Source organism: Phyllostomus hastatus, unplaced genomic scaffold (genome assembly GCF_019186645.2).
Source record: "Phyllostomus hastatus isolate PE091 unplaced genomic scaffold, TTU_PhHast_1.1 phas_contig_209, whole genome shotgun sequence".
Taxonomy (NCBI): domain Eukaryota; kingdom Metazoa; phylum Chordata; class Mammalia; order Chiroptera; family Phyllostomidae; genus Phyllostomus; species Phyllostomus hastatus.
In genome coordinates this window covers 12,447,354-12,470,796 of record NW_025333735.1, presented here as the reverse complement: position 1 = coordinate 12,470,796, position 23,443 = coordinate 12,447,354, and the positions used below count along the sequence as shown (strand labels likewise).

Sequence of the window (23,443 nt, the reverse complement as noted above, 5' to 3'; positions counted from 1 at the left end):
TAATGTTCAGAAGCTAGCATCTCAGGCACTGAATCTCACATAATTGCAACTGAACTATTACTTATGGATTTGGATGCCACACTTAGAAGTGAGTACACAGAAGCATTATGGGTGATGTATAAGTACACCTGTCCACATCACAGTGAGTGTTCGGCAGTTATTGTCAAAATAATGGCATGACCCTGTGCTCCACTCTCCCTATTTACCTGATTTCACCCCAGGTGGCATTTTTTTGTTGTTGTTTCCTTGGATGAAAAAGTCCTCAAACTGAAATGTTTTGCTGATGTGGAAAAGGTGAAATGAAAATGGCAGAAGTACTAAAATTCATCAATCAATGAGTTTAAAAACTGTTCTGAGCAGTGAAAAAAGCATTTTGATAGGCTGTATTGCATCAAATAGAGAGTACTTTGAATGTGACTAAAGTTTAAGCATGTAAAAATAAATACACAATTTTTATAAATAAATACCATTTTGGGGTTTCCCCCTCTCATATACATGTTTTAGGATCATTTGTTCTGTTTCTATGAAAATGTCAATGTAATTTTGATAGAGAATCCTTTGAACCTATAGATTGCTTTGGATAGTATGGACATTTTAAAACTATTAATTCTTCAAATCCATGAACATGGAATATCTTTTCATTTATTTTTGTTTTCTTCAATTTCTTTTGTCAGTGTTTTAGATATAACATCATGTCATCCACAAATAGTAATAGTCTTACTTCTTCCTTTCCAATTTGGATGCATTTTATTTCTTTTTCTTGTCTAATTGCTCTTTCTAGGACTTCCAATAATATGTTGAACAAAAGTGTTAAAAATGGGCATCCTTGTCCTTTTCTGATCTTAGAGGAAAAGCTTTCTGCTTTTCACCACTGAGTGTGATGTTAGTTGTGGGTTGAGAAGATACTTTTAATAGGCAACAAACAGAAGCAGCAAGGTAGTCAATTATAATAACACAAGCAAGAAATGTCAGTGGTTTAGACAAGGAACAGTCAGATTCTGAATAATTTTTTAGTACCATGATGCAATTTAACATAGCAAATTTGAGCTCAACTAAGCTATCCTGTACAATGGAACATGCTAGGTATGCAGGAGTAACTAAACCATGTCTTACCCTCAAAGCACTTTCTAGCTAGTGATATAGACATGTAAATACTTAGCTATAACATAAGGAATAATAAAGTAAATCTATGTAAAGGTGAAAATTATTTTGTGGAGTTACTTGGACATTTGAAGAAGGACATGTCTTATGAATTGGGCCTGGAAAGAGCAGAGGATTTCCACAGGCAAAGAACAAAAAGATAACTCCAGTCTAAGAAAATAGTAAGAAAAATACCTTGCATTAGAGAAAATATCTAATCTCAGTTAACTTCTTTTATTTTTTTAATAACTTCAATCTTTTTAACTTCTCTGGGCTGCTTAGTGTCTGCACCATGTAGTTCAGAGGTCAGCCAGAGATTTAGGCAGAGTTTATAGGCAGATACTGGAACTCCCTCTGTCAGATACTCTTCTTCCAGTATCTCCCCTCATTTTTGGACGGACCCAAGATTCCTCTCCTCTGGTGTACATGCCAACAATAATCCCCCCTTGAATTTGAGCAGAACCCGTGAATATGATGATGAGGTATTACTCCCATAATCATGGTTCCTCATATGGGCCAAAGGAGGATTATCCTGGTTATATCTGGTCTACCAGATTAGCCCTATAAAAGCAGATAATTTTTCTCCAGTTAGTCACAAAAGAAAAAGTTAGAAAAACATGCCCTTTCTGGTCAGGAGGAAGCTAATGACCTTGTTAATGAAATGTTTTAGGGCTCATGTGGCAAGGAACTGTAGGTATCTTCTAGAAACTTTAGAGTCACTCCTGAACACTAGTTAGTAAGAGAACGGGGCCTGAGTCATAAAGCCACAAAGGAATACATTCTAATAACCAACGTGCTTGAAAGAGGTCCCTGAGCCTCAGAGGAGAATCACAGGCTAGATGACACCCTGATTTTAGTCTGATCAGACCCTCAGCAAAGAGCTCAGTTACTCTGTACTGTGAGATAATAAATGGGTATTGTTTTAAACCATAGCATTTGTGTTAATTTGTTATAAAACCATAGCTAATTCGCTCTGGTTGCCATGAATTCTGTCCTCCAGTTCTTCAAGAAAGCAAACCTGTAGGTATGTATGAGAATTTTAATTTCTCCCTAAGACGCAGATGGGGTTTGCCCTCAGGATAAATGTAATAATAATAATAATAATAATAATAATAATAATAATAATAATAATTATAATACTATAGATGAGAAATTTATCCCATGCCCTTCCTTTCTTTCAACTGACTTTCCTCCATAATCTGCCTGTGTTTGTTCACTCTACTGTCTTGTGGTAGCTATCTTTTACATTCTGTCCAGATTTTACATTTCTTTGTGGGGAGGGTTGGTTCAGTATATATGCTATTTGTCCATTCAGATTCTGCATACATTTTGAAGGCAGAGTGAATATGATTTGCTGGTAGATTAAAAGTGAGAGTATAACAGGGGAATTTGGAGATTGTGCCATGCTCTGGGAGCCTGCAAGGGAAAGGATGCAGTTGCCAGTTGCAGAAGTGGAGAGACCATAAATGCAAGAAATTGCATATGTGAGTTTAGATTTCAAGGGTGAATAGTGGGACAGATGAAAACGTTTAGGATTTGTTTTTTTAAAGCCATGAGACTGAATTAAATCCTCAACAAATTCACTCTGAAAAGAGAAAACAAGACCCCCAAAATGAGTCTTGGTAAATCCAAAATTTAATAATAAAGAGAAGTGAAACTGAAAGAGGAGACTGGGAAATAGCACATGAGAGAGAAGAAGCATAATTAGAAACTAATGATCTCAAGCCCAAATAAAGATGTTTCAAAGTAACCAAAGAATGATGATTTGTCTCTAACATTATGCCAAGTAAAATGAACATTGAGAATTAACCACTGAATTTAGCAGGGAGGAGGTAAGTCTGTGTGTCTTCAACAAAAGCAGTTTCAGCAGAGTTACAGAAGAAAGCCTGATTGGAATAGAAGGAAAATAGGAGGAGGAGAATAAGAAACTGCAAATTTAATCAAGACTTTAGAGCAATTTTGGTGAACAGAAAAACTGAGTAATAGCTTAAGGAAGAGGTGGAGTCAAGAGTTTTATTTTATTGGTATTTATTTGTTTTTAACATGGGAAAATGTGTGGCATGCCTGTTTGTTGATGGGATTAAACAATAGAAAGGGAACACCAATGATGCAAGAAGTAGAAGGGAGAATTATTGTAGAGCAATGTCCTTTCATAGATTAGCAGATATAAGGACTAGTACACAGTGAAGGAATTGGATAGAATCAGACAAAGTTCATCTGTAGCAAAGGAATGAAGTCAGATTATATGAGTTTATATATAGATGAGTGGGTGATGTAGTAGTGGGGCGTAGAGGTTTGGGAAACAGGGGAAGGTACAAAATAATCATCTGAAGTGTGAGAGAGTGAGTGAGCTAGAAATATGGAATAGGCTCCCTAGGTGGTACTAGGGGTCCATGCAGCATTAGAGGGTCATGATGTTAAAGTAAGACCAGTCAGGATGTATTTAATCAACATTGGGATTTTTCAATACTGTACAAAATGCATGATAGGACAAAGAGTTGAGGCTGTGTAGAAGAGACTGATTGTGGTTGTCAGTGACATGTAAAGTAAGTGATGGAGAAAATGAGGTGAATGAATGACAGTGAAAAGAAGGCAGGGTGAACAAAACAACAAGGAACATTCATTAGACAGCAGATAACTAAAAGGTAGGTAGATAGGTAGGTAGGTAGATTGATAGATAGATGGATAGACAGATAGATAGATAGATAGAACAACATTACCAGAAATGTGGTTTTGAAGACTGAGTAATACATACCTGGGGAGTTATTACACTATTCTTTTTTCTATTTTGGGGTATATTTGAAAATGTTCACAATAAAAACTGTTCCCTATCTGTTGTTGTTTTTAATTGGTAATGGTTTGTGTGGTTAAAGATTGCTGACATCAGGGTTCCAGAAGAAGTCAGTTAGAAAGAAAAGATGTAGAGTCCCTACACCTGATCTGGGGGAAATTGAAGGACAGAGCACAAGGAAGGGCTGTAAGCATTATTAGTAGCAGGGTCTAGCAGTGACTAGGGGGCTAAGTGAGTAAGGGGAGGTAGAGAATCAGATCATTTGCATAAGAAGGGACAAAGGAATCCAGAGGTCAGACCATTGTCATGATTGTCTACATGGAAAATAAAAATACCAAGAATAATGGTAGAGAGCATGACAGTGAGCAGTGGCACTAAAACTTCAAAGAATGAGGGAGAGCAACTCATTGTAATAGCTCAAAAGCTGGTGGTTTTTAGAGGTGAAATCATTTGAAAGTAAGGAAGACATAGACCCCCATTTGCCCTATCATGTTCCCACCCAACCTAGAAGTATAAGGAATATGCCACAGAAAACAGCTTCCACTTGGAGGACTATGGGAGGAGCAGTGTCCTCAGGGGAGGGTTAGATATTAAGGCAGAAATTGTTCTACTAAAAATCTAAATTAGTTGGTTACTGCACTTGAATGTTAAATTGGGCTATCTACCTCCTGGCAGTGAAAGTTTCATAAAAGGAGAATGGATAGGTTATGTTGTCCTTAGGATCTGACAAAGGAGGTATATAATTTTTTCAAAAGAGACCAACATTTTCCAAAATTCCAAGAATTTTTCGCAGATCTATTATTATTTTTGTATTCCTAACAACTAGAACAAAGTATGAAATATAATCAGATTATAATGTTTGTTTAACCAAACTCATCAGACATGGGGATTTATAATAGACAAGGTCTTTAATGGCACATTTTGAAGGTAAAATGCTTATTTTAAACCCATAAAATAGGACGTGGTCATGAGGTCTATTGATTCTAGATTTGCATCTGAGATAGCATTTTCAAAAGTGAGGCTAATTACAAAATTAGCTTTAGCAGTTCTTTTCCTATAGACACATTGTACAGTATAAGGCATGGAGATAGTTAATAGTTTTTAGTATTTACTTTATTCTTTCATTTTGAAGAAGGAAAACCTGCCATTTAAAAATATGCAAAACTAATTAAAGATTTTTCACTATTTTATTATCTGAATGTAGTTGCAAATTCTGACTTAAAACTCTTATCAGAGGGAGACAACATCCCTCCCTGAACAGCAAATGAACATTCAATTAACACTTCAATACAAGTGTATTTTAAATAAAAATATACATATTGTTAATCTCTTTCTTTACAAATGCAAATACCCAATTTTAAAATCCTAGGAGAATTGCCTCTCTCATATTCTTTTGGGAAATAAGTCCTTTCTTTCTTTACAGGGAAGACCTGAATTTTCTGAAGTTGTTACCAAGTTAGAAGAGTGTCTCTGCAACATTGAGGTAAGAACTTTCGCTTCTGAAATGTGTTCACTGAAAAAGCCTAGACTGTCATCCAAGGATGTTGAGGAATGTAGGTTAGATGGTGCTTATGGAAAGAATGTGAGTGTGGTCCAGAATTCCATTCATATGCTACCCTGTTAATTAAGCTCCTAGGGTGGAACAAAATTGACTGCATTGATGGGGATGAAGGCAAATCCAGAGTGAACTGGAGGCCCTTTCAAAAATAATCAGGCAGGGGCCCTGGCTGGTGTAGCTCAGTGGATTGAGCGCAGGCTGTGAACCTGTGTCGCAGGTTCGAGTCCCAGTCAGGGTACATGTCTGGGTTGCAGGCCATGACCCCCAGCAACTGCACATTGCTGTTTCTCTCTCTCTCTCTCTTTCTCCCTCCCTTCCTTGTCTAAAAATAAATAAATAAAATCTTTAAAAAAAATCAGGCAGGCAAGTGGACACAGGCACACCCAGCTTAAAAAATTGACTTGTATAAGTTTGAAAATACAACAAATATGTTACAAGGTAATTATTTAAATCAATTTTTGTATATACACATTCCTATGTACAGTGAAATGTAAACTAAAATATTAAGCCATTGTTCACTTATGCTCAATGAGAAAAGGAAAAATTATCACTATAATTTTGCATAAATTAATTGGGAAGATTGCTTTTATACCACACATATGTTGCCCAAAGTGATATATGTTGGTAATCAGGTTAATGGAATTTTCTTCCCTTAATATCAAGGAGCTGTTTGCTTTAATTTTCTCTATAATTGCCTCAATTTTCTATACACCTGGTAAGGAGATAGCATTTTAAAATAGGCAAGGAAGCCAAAACATGAGCAATAATTCAAAAACAATAATGTATTCCCAAATGCAAATGAGTGCTGTAGGAGAAGGGAATGAACATCACACATATAGGCTGACATATACATGTGCATATTAAGAGAAGGGGCACAAAATGTGGGGAAACAGCATCAATCTGAGACTATATAACTAAATCTTAAAGTGGAACTAGTCAAATAAAGTTCTCTTTAAAAAAAAATTCAACTATGTCACTGGAACCCAGTCTGTTGGAAAAGGGTTTCTGGTCTGCAATGATCTGCAGCCTGCAGTGATCTGTAGTGATGACTGTGTCTCATTACTATCTACTTCTAAAAAAGAAGCCTTTTATGAGAAGGAAACTTCAGTCTTCAGACATAAACTTCCTTTCCCTTCTCTTCAGTTCTGAAACATACACCATGCAAAGAAGTAGTGTGTTTAGTGGGGCTTCAGGCATTCCATGAACAAGACCATCTGCCAGAGCCCTTGGATGTTGAGAGTTGCCTTTAAGACTTGAGTTCCTAGTGCTCTCTTACTTTGAACCTTTATGTTTGACAGCATAAGGTTGCTCCAAGCCTGGGGATGTATCCAGTTAGATCATAGAATAGCTTTCAGAAACAAGGACGGTGGTAAGATCTGCTAAACTAGCTTGTCTTGTTATAATGACCAAGCCTCTTAGCACAGTCTCCTCTAGTGGAAAAGATCAATAACTATGGACAATATGCAAAGAGAATTTGCTGGACTGGGTTACACTAATTAATGGACCAGGATCGGTTTTAAGGAGCTTGACCTGTGGAGTTCCATCAGGCTTCATCCTCACTACTCCTAAACTTTTTAGTCAGTGGTTTAGACCAAGGTCAAGAAACCACAGCTTATCACACCCACAGATATAAGGAAATTGAAAGAGACAGTAAATAGTTGAAAACAAGAGTCTACAATATCTTGGAAGGCAAAGTAATAGAACAGATCTAATGAGAATAAATGTAACATCACACACAAAGAAACAATAGTAAAAGTATCACATAGTGAATATGTAGTTTAGGAGCATCGTGCATGTAACTGAGAAGTTCTTTGTGAGTTAGACTATGAAGTAGCTCCCTTGCTACAGAATAAAAGGTGTGATCATCTCTTGCTGTTCTGAGATAACCAATCAAAATAGTACCCAGTTATATCCTTTTATTTGTTTTAAAGATTTTATTTATTTTTAGGGACAGGCTAAGGGAGGGGAAAAAGAGGGAGAGAAACATCAGTGTGTGGTTGCCTCTTGCGTACCCCCTACTGGGGACCTGGCCTGCAACCCAAGCATGTGCCCTGACTGGGAATCAAACTAATGACCCTTTGCTTCACAGTCCAGCACTCAATCCACTGAGCCACAACAGCCAGGGCCAGTTACATCCTTTTAAAGGGATAATCAACACTGGGACACTACATTTAGAATAGAGAGATCAAAATGGTGACTAGATTGGAAATCACATATTTGAGAACCAATTGAAGAAAGCAGGGATGCTGGTCACAGAGAAAAAATTAGGATGAGTCCAATAGCTGTGTTTAAATATCTGAAGAACTATCATATGGCAAAGGGATTGACCATGCTTTTGATGGGTAAACAGATGGAAATCAAGTGCAATAATAGGTTTAGTTTATTTTGAGAAAGAGGTTTATAATGGTTAGATCTGTCCTAAGATAAATAAATGGATCTGGAGGCAGTGAGTTCCTCATCACTGCCCTAGCTGACTTAAAAATGATGCACAGAAGAGATTCAATCATTGAAGAGTCTAAAGGTTCATTTCAACACTGACATTACGTTATTCTCAGAGCTTTACTTAGAAATGTCTTGGCTACTGTGGAGAACCTAGAATTTGCATATATTATTTTTTGAAAACCAAAGGCGACTGTCTACATATCTTATAAAATCATAATGTCAAAAGCACTAATACTCTCAGTCAGGTTAGGTAGAATGTGCAAACAGCAAGGTTGTCAAAAACTCAAGAAAACTACTCTTCTATTTGTTATTCTCATCTTTCTCATTTTTTCTCCTCACACTTTTCTATTTTCTAGCTATAGTTAATTATTTGTAACTATTTTTTAAAAGTCTTTCCCAGCAACTCTATTTAGTCCTCATGATTGCCAGACATTAAAATATTCTTCATTTTATAAAATGAAGAATACACACTTGGAAAAGTGTGTAAATCCACTTTATATAAAGGGAGTCATTTCATGTAAAGGGAATAATTTTAAGCTACAAGTTAAAAGAACTCTGCTATGAATCAGCATCATAGTGAAAAATTTAGAAAATCTCTTAACCATTAAATAAAAACCTTCTAAATATTTATTTCATGAATCTGTTTTTCTGAAAAATGAGCATAAATTTAATGGACCAGCTCTCAACATAGAACTAGATCAAAAAAGTAAATTAAGCAGCCAGATGTTGCCATCAGAGGCCAAAAGAAAAAGCCGCAGCAAGCTGAGAGGAATAGAAATTAAAATATGAGAAATCCTAGAATAGAAAGTTAAAATAAAGCCATATCTATTTTAGGAGTTTAAGCCCTTTGGATTTATTAAATGATTTAGACAGCCCCTCTTTTCCTCAGCTGATGTCTCCTGCATCGAGTAACAGCAGTGGGTCTCTCTCACCTTCCTCCTCTTCCGATTGCCTGGTGAGCAGAGGAGGACCTGGCCGGAGCCATGTGGCAGCTCTACGGAGTCGTTTTGAATTGGAATATGCTCTAAATGCAAGGTCTTATGCTGCCTGGTCCCAAAGGTAAGGACGATGATCTCAACAACCGTCTCACAGGCAAGGCAGATTCCAGAGTCTCATCAAGACAGTCACCCAATTTGATTGCTATCAATTAGTACCAGCCTTGTGGCAAGCTTCGAAAGAGGAGTGTTTGAGCCCATTTTTAAAATAATATTATGACCAAAATTAGAAATTTTATTATCTATTAGTTTAGGTTCTCTAAGTTTCAAGTAACAAAAACTAACTCTAGCTTAAGCAAAAATTGTCTAGCTATAGCCACAAAGGAAAACTATTGAAAGTATTCTGGGGTTATCTTATGTAATTGAAGGAAGAATTCCTCATATGCAGGAACTAAGAAACAGTTTTGCAGATCTGAGTACCAAAAGGTCAGCATTCTAGAATTACTATATGACCCAGCAATTCCACTGCTAGGTATACACCCCAGAGAATTGAAAACAGGTACTCAAACAATACTTGTATTAAAAATGTATACCAGCACTAGTCACAGTAGCCAAAATGATGGAAACAACACAAACATCCTTCACTGGATAAATACATAAACAAAATGATGAATCCACACAATAGGATATTATTCAGCTATATAAAGGAATGATGTGCTGATACATGCTACAACATGGGTGAACCCTAATAACATGCTAAATAAAAGAATGTGTCACATACTGTATGACCACACTTACATGAATATCCAGAAAAGGTGTTTTAGTCAATTTGGCCTGATACAACAAAATACTGTGATGAGGAACCTGGATCATGGGGTCCACGACATTGTGGATGAAACTCAACAAATTCACATGGGCTACCGAGTCCTGTGGAAGAAAAGGGACAGCAGGCTTCTCTTTCAAGAGGAGAAAAGCCTTGGCCCTTGCCTTGATAAGTTTTATTGCTTTTTTGGGCACATTACATGATGGTCTTCATTTACTATGCACAGGTTCGCTTTAGGTGGTTACCTTTTACAGAAAACAAAGGAAAGGATGCTACTAATCACATCACAGAAGAAGGATATTTGCAAATGCAAAGGGAAAAGTGGTTGAACTGCTTACACTCATCCTTGGAAGGTTCAGCACAGACTTTAGGAAGTTACAGTAAGCCCTTGCTGCCTCAATTCAGGGTGAGGGAGTTTCAGTAAAAGCAAGTCTCATAGCAGTCTAGGTACAATGCAGGCCTGATTCCCCACGGAAGAACCTATCCATAGGCATGGGCTCTGTGCATCTCCAAGTGGGAGCTGGGCCCACGCCACACAGAAATGTCTCCTATAATGCTGGATACTGGATTATTTAAATGATAGAAACCTATCTTCTCACTGTGGAGTTTGGCACTATCATGGTGACAGCATGGCTGAGGTCTGGTGGGACTTACAGATGGCCCCCTGCTCACCATGCCATCACATGGCAGAAAGAGCACTGGCCTCTTTTCATATTTTGTAAGGTCACCAGGACTTTGCTCTTCTGATTTCATTTAACCTTAATCACTTCCTTCAAGGTACTATGTCCAATGGAATCATGTAAGGGGTTAAGATTCAGCATATGAATTTCATGGGAGAGGGACATAGCCCAGTCCATAGCAACAGGCAAATCCATAAAAACAAATTAGATTGGTGGTTGCAAGGGGCTGAGGAGAAAGGAAGGATTAAGATTAGAAATTTTATTCCTAATTTCAAGTAAGTGCAAGCTTTTATTTTGGGGTGATGACAATATTTTGAAATTAGATAGAAGTGATGGTTGCAAAACATTGTAAATACACTAAATGCCACTGAATTGTTTGCTTTAACATGATGAATTTTGTTATGTGCTTCACTTAAATGAAAAAATGCCAAAAATTTTTGAACAAATGGGCAAGTCAAAAAGAGAAAATATAGTTCAGCATTCTCCTGCAGTGAGCTCTGACGTTTACACACCCCAGTTTGCCACAGAGAGCTCTTTGCCTCTTCGTTTAATTGCACAGTTTCAAGAAGGGGTATGTCAGTCATCTATTGCCATAATGCCTCTATGTAAAACCCATGCCAAAACCCAAGGATATATGAGCATAATGATCTGTTTCTTTCTCATGTGCTTGTGGGTGGTTTTAGGTAGGCTTGCCTGTGAGCAAAAGGTTGTATCCAGGTCTGCCCCATGTGCCTCTCCTCCTCTCTTGACTAAAACACATACCTGAGGCATGTTCTTCTCATGGACAAACATGGGAAACTCAAGAGGACAAGCCCAACTTCACATGCACATTTAAAGCCTTTGTTCAGTTTGCATCCTATGACATTCCATTGGCAAATCACATAGCTGAGTCCAACATCAACAGAGAGAGAAAATTCCTTGTACTCAACCTCTAGTGGGAAGAACTACAAAGTCACATGGCAAAGGGAAGAGATACAAAAAGCATAAATTAGGAATAAATGCATTCTGCCACAAGAGAGAATGTAATTGGCTTTTGTTTTTTGTTTTTTGGATCACATGGCCACCTCTGGTCTAAGCAAATGTGGTTGATGTGGAGGTAGGGTCATATTTCATGAATATAAACTTGATAGCCAAGAACTCCTGTTCTGGATGGGGAGCAAAAAAGGCGACCACTGTGAGACCAGTAGATACCAAAGAAAGTGTGCATGAGAACCCATGAAAAATCAGAAAAGACCGGTTTAAAAATCTCTGTCCTTCCACATGAGCTCCAGAGTATTTATACATGAGCTGTTGTTACCCATGTGCACTCACCTGTGCCATCATCAGAGTAAAACACTTTATCTTTAATGTGGAGAAAGATTATCTGGAGTTAGCAAGGATCTGATACCATCTACAAACTGCTAATGTTGCCTTCTTCACCATAATTGTTATTCCTGGTCTAACAGAAGATTTGTAGCTACAGTTTTGAAAAGACAAGAATCTGAATCATGAAGCCTTTAATCTAGGAATGTTATAAAATTAAGCATTAGCAAATCTGATTGATAGCCAGGTAAACTGGACACAATCCTTTATTGGATTCCTGTCTCTCACATAATTTCATAAGGGGCTCACAGGCCAAGATTAGATTAGCTTCGGTCACAACATCGTCTTCTAGTTCCATCTGATCTTCTTACTCTTTGCTTGTGGCTTTAAAATTAATTCTCTGAACAGTCTGGTTTTGATATTTTCAAAGCACAGTCACCTGTCTGCTTGAGGCAAAGGTTAAGAGGATGAGCTGTGGAGTCAGACAGATCTGAGGTTCAGTCTTGACCTTGCCATTTACCAGCTCATTGACCTTGGGCAAGTTACCTATCAGCTCTTAGGATTGCTATTGGGAGAGGCAGTATTGTCACAGGAGTCTGTGATTGATTGAAAGATGCCAGCAGACCAAAGCAAAGGATAGGAGCTTCTGTAATGTAGGTAAATCATACAACTTACAGTACATGGACAGCAATACAGCACGGGAGGCACAGTGGCTCTCCCAGTCAGGTGAGTAAGGGGTGGAGGGAACACAGTTTCTCTGGCCTTCAGGAACCCAGAGAGGTATACTGCTCTCATAAAACTGCTTGAAAGGGGTAGGAAAAACCCATTAGGTTTTTTTGCGATGCAGCATTTGTTAGCCTCATAAGGTATTTTACATCTTTCTGTTTCTTCATGACTCTCTATGACTCTGTATGAAACTCTAATATTAAAGTGTTATCTACTTGATTCAAATTTCCCTTAACAACCTAGTACACCTTGAGTTTTTTCTGTGAAGATGCATTGAAGGTTGGTTCACTAGTTGCACCATCCTTCTAGCAAGCTCAGCAGACTTTAGACTCTTTAGACTCTTGAAATTAATTCCAAAATAGGTAAAGCATTCAGCTAAAGTGTAAGATGCACCAAGATAGGAATATCTGTTTAATCCATAACTGCATCCCTAATATCTAGCAGTGCAATTGGAATAAAGCCAATATGTAATAAATGTAAGGTTAATAAAGAATTAGATAGAATGGCTTCATACATTATGATTACTATTAATTTGTACCATAATCAGTGAACAAGCTTGAATTATTTTCTCTATTTGTTTCATTTAAGTAACTATCACTACTGAGCATCTACTGCATTCTGGATATTATTTTAAACACTTTGAATTGTCAACTAAGTAATCCTTAAGGAGTAAGTATTCTAGTTTGTTTGTTTTTTTTTATTTTATTTACTTATTTTTAGAGAGGAGAAGGGAGGAAGAAAGAGAGGAAGAGAAACATCAATGTGTGGTTGCCTCTCATACGCACCCTACTGGGGGCCTGGCCTGCAACCCAGGCATGTGCCCTGACTAGGAATCAAACCAGTGACCCTTTGGTTCACAGGCCAGCACTCAATCCACTAAGCCACACCAGCCAGGGCTAAGCATGCCTATAGGTGAGGAAACTGAGGCTCAGGAAGGGTGAGCAACTTTCCTAAGTTTGTGGAGGCAGAGTGGGAATTCTCACCCAAAGACTCTCCTATGCTTTCAGAATTTCCCTGGTACAGAAGCTGACACTTTTCAGAAGCTTGATCTATCTCACCAGTATTTATACATGTATCTGCTATACTTCTTCCAGTTTCTTTTGGAAGTAGGTCAGAGAAGCAGCTACTCCTCCCAAGCCTTTTTCAGCTTGTGTATATGAAAAACAGAGTAACTGAGACCAGAGACCAATATGTTCTTAAAGTCAAAGAGCCTGAGGATGCAGGAACTGATGGACTAACTCCAACAAGGCCATAAGTTTAAGAACCTGGAAGACAGTAGCTCTCAGCTTTGGCTACACGTTAGAATCCTCTGGGGGGCTTTTACAAGCACCAATGCCCAAGACCAATTAAACCAAAATCCATGGGGATGACACCCAGGCACCAGGATCTTTTCAACTTCCCAAGTGATTCCGATATACACCCAAGTATGAGATGCATGCTAGAAAAGAATGCTATACTGTGAAACTGCCAGTTACTCTGTGGGAGGGGAATGCAACTGATAGAATAAATAGAAGAAGAAAATGAGAGCATAGGTGAGACAGCAGCTGTGGCCAAAGGAGAATATCGTGAAGGTTGATTTCCTATGTGGTCCCTCCCAAAAGCCCTTGCAATGTACCAGTAACCTCTGAGCTAAGAAGCATTCACACTGTTTATTAAAATCACACAAGGTATAATTTTTAGCCTGGCATCATGCTTTTAAAAAAATGAGTACATCATTTGGCCTGGAGTTCTGACTAATCAATATTCCCAATTATGGGCCTCAGCGCCCTCAACAAATGTCTTTAAAATAGTACATTTATATTTTCCAACTTTGATTACGAAGTTTAGAGCTTATCATTTTGTAATGCTTGATTTGAAGGGGTTCTGGCGTTTTGGTTTTTGCTTGTATATTTGTTTTTAGCAATTATTTTCTTTCATAAAATAAATGTCAAAGTGGAACATTGTGTCAGATATTTTTTTCACAGGTAATGGGCTTTCACTAATTCCTACTGAAACCACAAACTGAGGAAATCTGAGATTGAGGAAGGCATGCTTTAAGTTCTGCCTCTTTAAAATATTTTGTGTCTCTGAATATATTTGGAAAACTAAGCATGTGATACTTGCTCCTCCCACAAGGCCTGAAACCTCCCATCTTGTACATGGATTACATCATGTAAATTTAGAAATGACAAAGTGATACACAGTTCAGATGTGAAAACCAATTAGTGTTTGTGTGGGGCTGGGCTTTAAGAATAGGTTGGTATGACCTAGTTAGCTGTCCAGGAAAAGAAAAGCAGAGGTGCAGAGATTGGAACTAATTTTTTACATTACAAAAGGGCCCATCAAAGGGTTCCTTTAAATAGAAACTTTGCCCAGTACACTTAAAACACAATTCAACTTATGAAAGTTGAATATGTTATAAAATTTTAATTTACACAGTTTTTCTGGAATGCAACAAATGTGTAAGATAATAGCACCATGAAACTGATGTTCCTAGAAGGAATAATAATAATAAAAAAGACAATCATGGGAAGATCTGGTCCATTTGCTATTGTGGAGCAAGATGTTTATCAAGTAAAACCAGTAGTGTTGCATCCTTATCACTAAAGGTCAGATACTCCCTTTTTGAATGCCACCTTTCCTGTGTGATTTCTTGTACAGAAACTTCCCTTGCACTCCTTAAATGTTTTCTTTTCTTTCAAATCCTCCTTCATCTCAAATTCATTCCTTATGAGCTCACCACAATCAACAGTTTCAGCAATGTGTTCATGATCACTTTAAACTCCTCCCACCTTGCTTCTCTCTTTTTCATGAGTTTTTTTGTTTCGTTTTTTTAATCCTCACCCAAGGATATGTTTTCTTCCATTGATGGGAGAGCGAGAGAGAGAGAGGGATAGAGAGAGGTGAGAGAAACATCAATTGGTTGACTCCCATAGGCACCCTTCATGGGGTCTGAACCCACAACCTAGGTGTGTTCCCTGACTAGGAATCAAACCCACAATCTTCTGGTGTATGAGACAACACCCCAACCAACTGAGCCACCTGGCCAGGGCTTCATGAGTTTTGTGATTTCATACAATCCATGACTTCATCTCTCTCTCTCTCTCTCTCTCCCCTCTCCCTCCCTCCCTCCCTCTTCCCCCAACACACATATATACATTCATGCACACACCATTATCCCCCCAGATATGTCCGACCTTGACTTATCTGCTTCCTTTGTAAAGTCTTTAACTTTTCTCACCATCCAGCTCCCCCATGCCCTAATCCACTTACCCACTACTGCCAGCATGTTTTATTTCTACAAAACTAAAATACTTCATTACCCTACTTTAAAATAGTCCATAATTCTCCATTGCCTGGAATCCAAAATTGTCAATGATACTTGTTTTGAGTTTTAACTTTCACTGAACATCTTTAAGTTCCATTGGTGCTAGACAGAGATGATACTATCACTTCTCAAATGCATTCTAAGATTTGGGGAACTGTGTGAGGCATTTTTTTGGTAGACCCAATGACAAGGGAGGTGCTAGTGATGCTTAATGACCCAGAGGACAAAGTATTAAACTTCTACAATGTTTTGGACAATCCTACAAAATAAAGAACGGTCCTGCACAAAACAGTAATAGAATCCCTGATAATATATTGTGCACTATGGATAAACTCAAAGTTCTGCTATTTCCAATACACACCCTATGTTTGATTTACTGTCAAATCCTATTCCTGTACTCTAATTTTTAACTTCATCCCCACTTGATCTTGTCAAAACATTAACCAACCTTCAGTAATATCTCAGTTAGCTTAATCACTATATCATAAGGGAGCTACCCCAACCTCACCCAGGCCTTACCAAGGGCCACAGCTCTTTGTACCACTTTATGCACTTACATTACTTTATTTTATAATTATTTATTTTTTATTTCCTCATTAGCTCATAAATAATTTAAGGACAGAAATGTTTTCTCTTTCTTTTTATTCAAATGCTGACAATATCTCATTTATAATTTAACTGTATGTGATATTAAACATTTTTACATATACTAAATTAGGGGAATCATTAGTAGGCCTATGAAAGTTTTTGGCCCTTACATTTCTGTTAATTCCAAATATCTTTTTGTCCAAAAACAATGAACCACCAGCTAATTCAAGCTTCTTTCTGCCCCACTTCCTCATCGATAGAGCATTAAATGTTCTCCTGTTTCTTTTTAATAAAGAAAAGCATAGAATGTAGGTACCTGAAATGTGTGAGAAGAGAAATGACTGACACATTCATTCTCTATGTGTTTATAGGAGATATTGCTCTGATTTGAGATAGTTGAGAAAAGTTTCATTGAAGAGACAGATGATGGAGACGTCATTCAGATACAGAGAATGAGATGAACAAACATGAAATAATGATCATGAACATTTCTTCCTTCCTCCTTAAAAATAGTAAATGTGCTCTTTCCAGCTGATCTATAATAGTAGTTTTTCATACATCAAGTATCTCCCTTTAGATAGTTCTGTTTTCAGTTTCTCTATTCTGCTGCATTGGGATATTTGTTTATCCCTGTGTCAATAGTGCTTAATTTAAATTACAATAGTGTTATTAAAAGTCCTCACATCAGGGGAGTGAAGGGGGGAAATGGGACAACTGTAATAGCAAAACCAATAAAATATATTTAAAAATAAATAAATGTCTTCATATCGAGTAGGGCATCTCTCTTCTTGCCTGTTCTTGACCTTTCTTGTTTTTTATTCTTCCATATAAATTTTATACTCAGCTTGCATTTTCCACAAAAAAAGATTTTGATTATAGATATCTTTTTCATTCTTTTAAGTTTATTTTATTGATTATGCTCTTACTGTTGTCCCATTTATTTCTCCCCTTTATTCCTCTCCACCCTGGATCCCCGCTTCCAACAGCATTCCCCTCCCCTTAGTTCATGCCCATGAGTTGTATATCTAAGTTCTTTGGCTTCTCCATTTCCTCTACTATTCTTAATCTCCCCCTGTCTAGTTTGTACCTTCCATTTATGCTACTTATTCCCTGTACCTCCCCCACCTCTTCCCCACTGATAACCTTCTATGTGGTCTCCAGTTCTGTGATTCTGTTCCTGTTCTAGTTGTTTGCTTAGTTTGTTTTTGTTTTTGTTTTTAGGCTCAGTTGTTGACAGTTGTGAGTTTGTTGTCATTTTACTGTTCATATTTTTTATCTTCTTTTTCTTAGATAAGTCTCTTTAACATTTTATATAATAAGGGCTTATTGATGATGAACTCCTTTAACTTGACCTTATCTGGGAAGCACTTTATTTGCCCTTCCATTCTAAATTATAGCTTTGCTGGTAGAGTAATCTTGGATGTAGGTTCTTGCCTTACACGACTTTGATTACGTCTTCCCAACCCCTTCTTGTCTATAAGGTTTCTTTTGAGAAATCAGCTGAGAGTCTTATGGGAACTCCTTTGTAGGTAACTCTCTCCTTTTCTCTTGCTGCTTTTAAGATTTTGTTCTTATCCTTAATCTTGGGTAATGTCATTATGATGTGCCTTGGTGTTTACTTCCTTGAGTTCAACTTCTTTGGGACTCTCTTAGTTTCCTGGACTCCCTGGAGGTCTATTTCCTTTGCCAGGTTGGAGAAGTTTTCCTTCATTATTTTTTCAAAAAGTTTTCAATTTCTCACTCTTCCTGTTCTCCTTCTGGCACCCCTCTGATTTGGATGTGGGAATGCTTAAAGTTGTCCTGGAGATTCTTAAGTCTCTCCTAATTTTTCTGAATTTTGTTTTTTCATTCTGTTCTAGTTGAATGTTTTTTTCTTCCTTCTGTTCTAAGTTGTTAATTTGAGTCCTGGTTTCCTTCATTTCACTGTTGGTTCTCTATACATTTTTCTTCATTTCACTTTGTATAGCCTTTCCTGTTTCCTCTATTTTGAAGCCATACTCAACCATTTCTGTAAGCATCCTGATTACCACTGTTTGAAACTCTCCATCTGATAGCTTGGCTATCTCTTCCTCACTTATTTCTATGTTTGGAGCTTTTATCTGTTCTTTCATTTGGGCCATATTTCTTTGCCTCAGTGCACCTGTTATGTTGTAAGGGGAAGAGCTATAGGTATTCAGGGGGCAGGCAACCCTCTTCAATGTGTATGTGGAGGAGAGGTCAGAGAGGGAACAATGACAGCTCTCAGCTGGCTTTCAGTCGCTTCCCCCACCAGTCCCAAGAAAATTTGGCCCTTCTGATGCTGATTCCCTGGTGGATGGGCCTGTGTACATTCTAAGACCCTGTAGGTCTCTCCAGTGAACTTCCCTGTGAGTCTGGGAGTTTCTCCCACCACCACAACCCCCACAGGTTTCTACAGCCAGAGGTTCTGAGGCTTTCTTTTCCCCATACTGGAACCCTGAGTTGTACAGTCTGTCTCATTCCCCAGTTGTTCTTCCCAGTTTACCCACATGTGGGACCACCAGCCACCTCTTTGCCCACCAAGTCCTCCAGCCACTGCCTTGCCATGTGTCCTCTCTGCCTTGACTGTCTATCTCTATCCCTCCTACCAGTCTAGATGAATGTTTCTTCTTTAACTCCTTGGTTGTCAGACTCCCATACAGTTCGATTTTCTGGCAGTTCTGGTTTATTTTTTGTTTTGTTTTTAAATTTGTTGTTGTCCTTCTTTTGGTTGTGCAAGAAAGTAAAGTGTATCTACCTATGCCTCTGTGTTGGCTGGAAGTCCAATCCTAATTATAGGTATTTTAAAACTATAGATCAATATAGCAAGATCTAGCATCTTTATGATATTGAGTCTCCCTTTGAGTGAGCATAGTACATTTTGGCACTTATTTAGGTGGTCTTTAGTATCTTTTAGTTAGATTTTATAATCTTCTCTGTGACACATTTTATGATATTGCTTGTTACATTCATTGTGATTGCTGAAATAATTTGAATTCATTGTTACTATATTATTTTATTATGTGTCATGATTTTTCTCACCCTATCCTTTCTTGTTTGTATTCCTTTAGATTATTTGAATATACACTCTATTTTTTATTCTTTAGAGGATATCCTGGAAAGTTTAACACATTATTTAACACATTCAACATTTAGTACATTTCTTTTATTCCCAAACAGAAGAGAGCTCTTAAGAGCATTTTAGTTTCAAATCATTTCTTCCTGAATTATACATTTCTGTACCTACTTTAATCATGATTTTAATCCCACATTTTAGATATTATTAACTTCTTTTAGACAGCTATTATTTATTTAGATTTGCCCATATTTAATATTTCATTGATAATTATATGCATACTTACATTTCACACCTTCCTCCTAGATTATTCTCATTTTCCTCAAATGTATCTGTAAATATTTCATTACCAAAACTGTTTAAAATAAACATTTGAAACATATTTTTGCTCCTTCCATTTTTAATTATATTTTATTGATTGTGCTATTACAGTTGTCCCAATTTTTTTCCCCTTTGCACCCTTCCACCATGTACCCCAAACTCCCTCAAGCAATTCCCACACTGTTGTTCATGTCCATGGACCATGTGTATGTTATTTGCCTACTCCATTTCTTTTTTTTTTTAAGATTTTATTTATGTATTTTTAGAGAGGGAAGGGAGGGAGAAGGAGAGCGAGAGAGAAACATCAATGTGCGGTTGCTGGGGGCCGTGGCCTGCAACCCAGGCATGTGCCCTGACTGGGAATCGAACCTGTGACAGTTTAGTTCGCAGCCCGCGCTCAATCCACTGAGCTATGCCAGCCATGGGGTGCCTACTCCATTTCCTATACTGTACTTTACATCCCCATGGCTATTCTGTAACTACCAATTTATATTTCTTAAGCCCGTCACCTTTTCACCCATTTCCCCAGACCCCTTTCCCATCTGGAACTATAAAAATACTTTCTGGATCCATGACTCTGTCTCTGTTCTTCTTGTTTGTTCACTTTGTTTTTTAGATTTAATTGTTAATAGATATGTATTTGTTGTCATTTTTTGTTCATAATTTTGATCCTCCTCTTTTTCTTAAATAATTCCCTTTAACATTTCATGTAATAATGATTTGGTGATGAGGAACTCCTTTAGTTTTTTCTTGTCTGAGAAGCTCTGTATATTCCCTTAAATTCTAAATAATAGTTTTACTGGGTAGAACAATCTTGTCTGAAGGTCCCTGCTTTTTGTGACTTTGAGTGCTCCTTGCCAGTCCCTTCTAGCCTGTATTCCTTTTGAGAAATCAGCTGACAGTCTTATGGGAACTCCCTTGCAGGTAACTTACTGCTTTTCTCTGGCTGCTTTTAAAATTCTCTATTTATCTTTAACTTTTGGCATTTTAATTATGATGTGTCTTGGAGTGGGCCTCTTTGCATCTATTTTCTTTCTACTGTGTGCTTCCTGGACTTACATATCTATTTCCTTCACCAAATTAGGGAAGTTTTCTTTCTTTCTCTTTTTAAGATTTTATTTTATTTTTAGACAGAGGGGAAGGGAGGGAGAAAGAGGCAGAGAAACATTAATGCATGGTAGCCTTTTGTATACCCCCTACTAGGGACCTGGTCTGCAGCCCAGGCATATGTCCTGACTGGGAATTGAACCAGCAACCCTGTGGTTCATAGGCCAGTGCTCAATCCACTGAGCCACACCAGTCAGAGCTGAGAAGTTTTCTTTCATTACTTCTTTCAAATAGATTTCCAATTTTTTAGTCTTTCTCTTCTCCTTATGGCACCCCTATGATGCAAGTGTTGGAATGCTTCAAGTTGTCCCAGAGACTACTTACACAATCCTCATTTTGGGGAGATTCTTTTTTCTTCTTGCTCTGATTGGCTTTTTTTTGCCTCCTCATGTTCCAAATCATTGATTTGATTCTCGGCTTCATCCACTCTACTGTTGTTTCCCTGTAAATTGTTCTTTATTTCAGTTAGTGTATCCTTCATTTCTGACTAGATCTTCTTTATGCTGTTGGTCATCCTTATAACCAATGTTTTGAACTCTGCATTTCTATTAGATTGCTCATCTCTATTTTGTTTAGTTCTTTTTCTTGAGTTTTGATCTGTTCTTTCATTTGGGCCATGTTTCCTTGCTCATTTGGACAACATCCCTGTGTTTGTTTCTGTGTATTAGGTACAGCTGTTTTGACTCCATATCTTGGTAGTGTGGCCTAATGTGTTAGGTGTCCTGTAGGGTCCAGTGGCACAGCCTCCTCTATCACCCAAGTGGGGTACTCGAGATGCACCCTTCATATGAGCTGAGTAGACCCTCCTATTATAGTTAAACTTTGGTTGCTGTTGGCAGATTAATGGGAGAGATTTACCCAGGCCAGTCAGCTGCAAGGATTGGCTGTCCACCGACCACCAACCTCCACCCTCCATGGAGAATCAGCTGTGCAAGGGCACGGTAGTGGTGCTCTGACATAGTCTGTAGCTGTCCACTGGGTTATCAGGCTCTGGGGTTACCTGGATGGTGCAGGCTAAGGTCAGCCCCAACCTATATTTTGACTGCTTCTACCCTGCATAAGTTATAAAACAATATGCAGATGGCTGTTACTTGTATTAGGCTTGGAGTTTCCTAGGCAAAGCCAAGCTATGAACCTAGGCTGGCTGCTGCTAGTGCTGAACCTAGGGCCACTTAGCAAGTGGTATGGAGGCTAAGGAAGGGTCATTGAGGCCAGCTGTAGCTTATTTGATAGGATTTAGGAATTTGTGAATCATGATCCAAGACCAGCGATTCACATGGAAAAGCTACTGTTAACAGCTTGGGTGGGCCCATAAAATGGGTGGGATGGAGCCTCAGGGGATCTTCAGGGTAGAGCAAACATTGTCACCCCCATTGACAGAGATGCAGTTATGGCACCTGCCTGCCAGTTCTGTGGCTGTGTGGAAGGAGGGCTGATAAAAGGGACAGTGGCCTCTGGCTACCTTTCTGTCTGGGAGGAAACTGTCCCTCAAGCTCTTGCCTTAATACCAGACATTTCAGTTCCTCCCTGTGTGCCACTGGTACTTTTCAGTATATTATCCCAATGGTGCTGGACCTCAGAGGGAGTGAGTCTGAGTAGGTGAGTACATGTGTGTGTTCTTCAAGGGGAACTACTTGGGACTGCAGAATTTTCTTCCACTGACTCAGTGCCTGCTGGTTTTGCAGCCAGAAGTTATGGGAACTTATCTTCCTGGCACTGGAACTCTGGGATGTGGGTCCTGATGTGGGGCTGGGACTCCTTGCTCCTGAGATACACCTCCCAAATTTTTACCTACCATACATAGATGTGGGACCAGCCCATTCTGTATCTCTACATCTCCTACCCATCTAGATTGATGGGGTTTCTTTAATTCTGTAGTTGTTGGACTTCCATTCAACTTGGTTTCTGATAGTTCTGAGTCATGGTTGTTCTATAGTTTAGTTGTAATTTTGATGTGATTGTGCAAGAAGCTAACCTGTGTTTACCTACACCTCCATCTGGACCAGAAGTCTCTTTCCTCCTTTACTGAAAGATATGTTAGTGATATGGATTTTGAGATGTTTAATTACTTCTCTCCTGCATGTTCAAGACGCATTCCACATGTTTCTGACTCCCTGCTGTTAAAACTTAATCTATGAATCTCATTATAATTTCTTTTATTTTCAATCTACCCTTTCTAACTACTGTTAGAACCTATTGTTTTTGGTATTCTGTAATTTAACTATGTTGTACCTAATTATAGATTTACTTTTCTTGCTTTGAATTTGTTGGGTGTGTAGAATCTGAGACTTGGCATCTTTCATAAATTCTGAATAATATTCAGCCACTGCCTTTTCTAATATATTTTTACCTCGTGTTCTTTATTATCTATTTCTGGATCTCTAGAAGTACTTTGTATTTTTCCACTGTATTTTTCAAATTTCTCAATATTTTCTTTTCTTTTTTATTTATTTCCCATCCATACTTTCTCTATGCTGCTTTCCATTTCTTCAAATCTATGTTCCAGTTCATATATGGTCTCAGTAGCTAGATCTAATATGTTGTTCTGTTCATTGGAGTTCTATTTCAATTCACTTCTTATTTCTATTTCATTTGTAGAAGTTTAATTTTTTTCAACTTGACTGGACAGATTTGAAAATCTTTTTTTCCT

General features: G+C 38.0%; 1 protein-coding gene across 1 annotated transcript in view; it reads left to right on the top strand.

Annotated features, from left to right (window-relative positions):
• Positions 1 to 23,443, top strand: part of TNNI3K (TNNI3 interacting kinase) — a 288,749-nt gene that overhangs the window by 223,990 nt on the left and 41,316 nt on the right. Inside the window, exons 23-24 of the mRNA XM_045835309.1 lie at positions 5,355 to 5,414; positions 8,821 to 8,990. Coding sequence (XP_045691265.1) covers positions 5,355 to 5,414; positions 8,821 to 8,990 — 230 coding nt within the window. The remainder of the gene's footprint in view (positions 1 to 5,354; positions 5,415 to 8,820; positions 8,991 to 23,443) is intronic.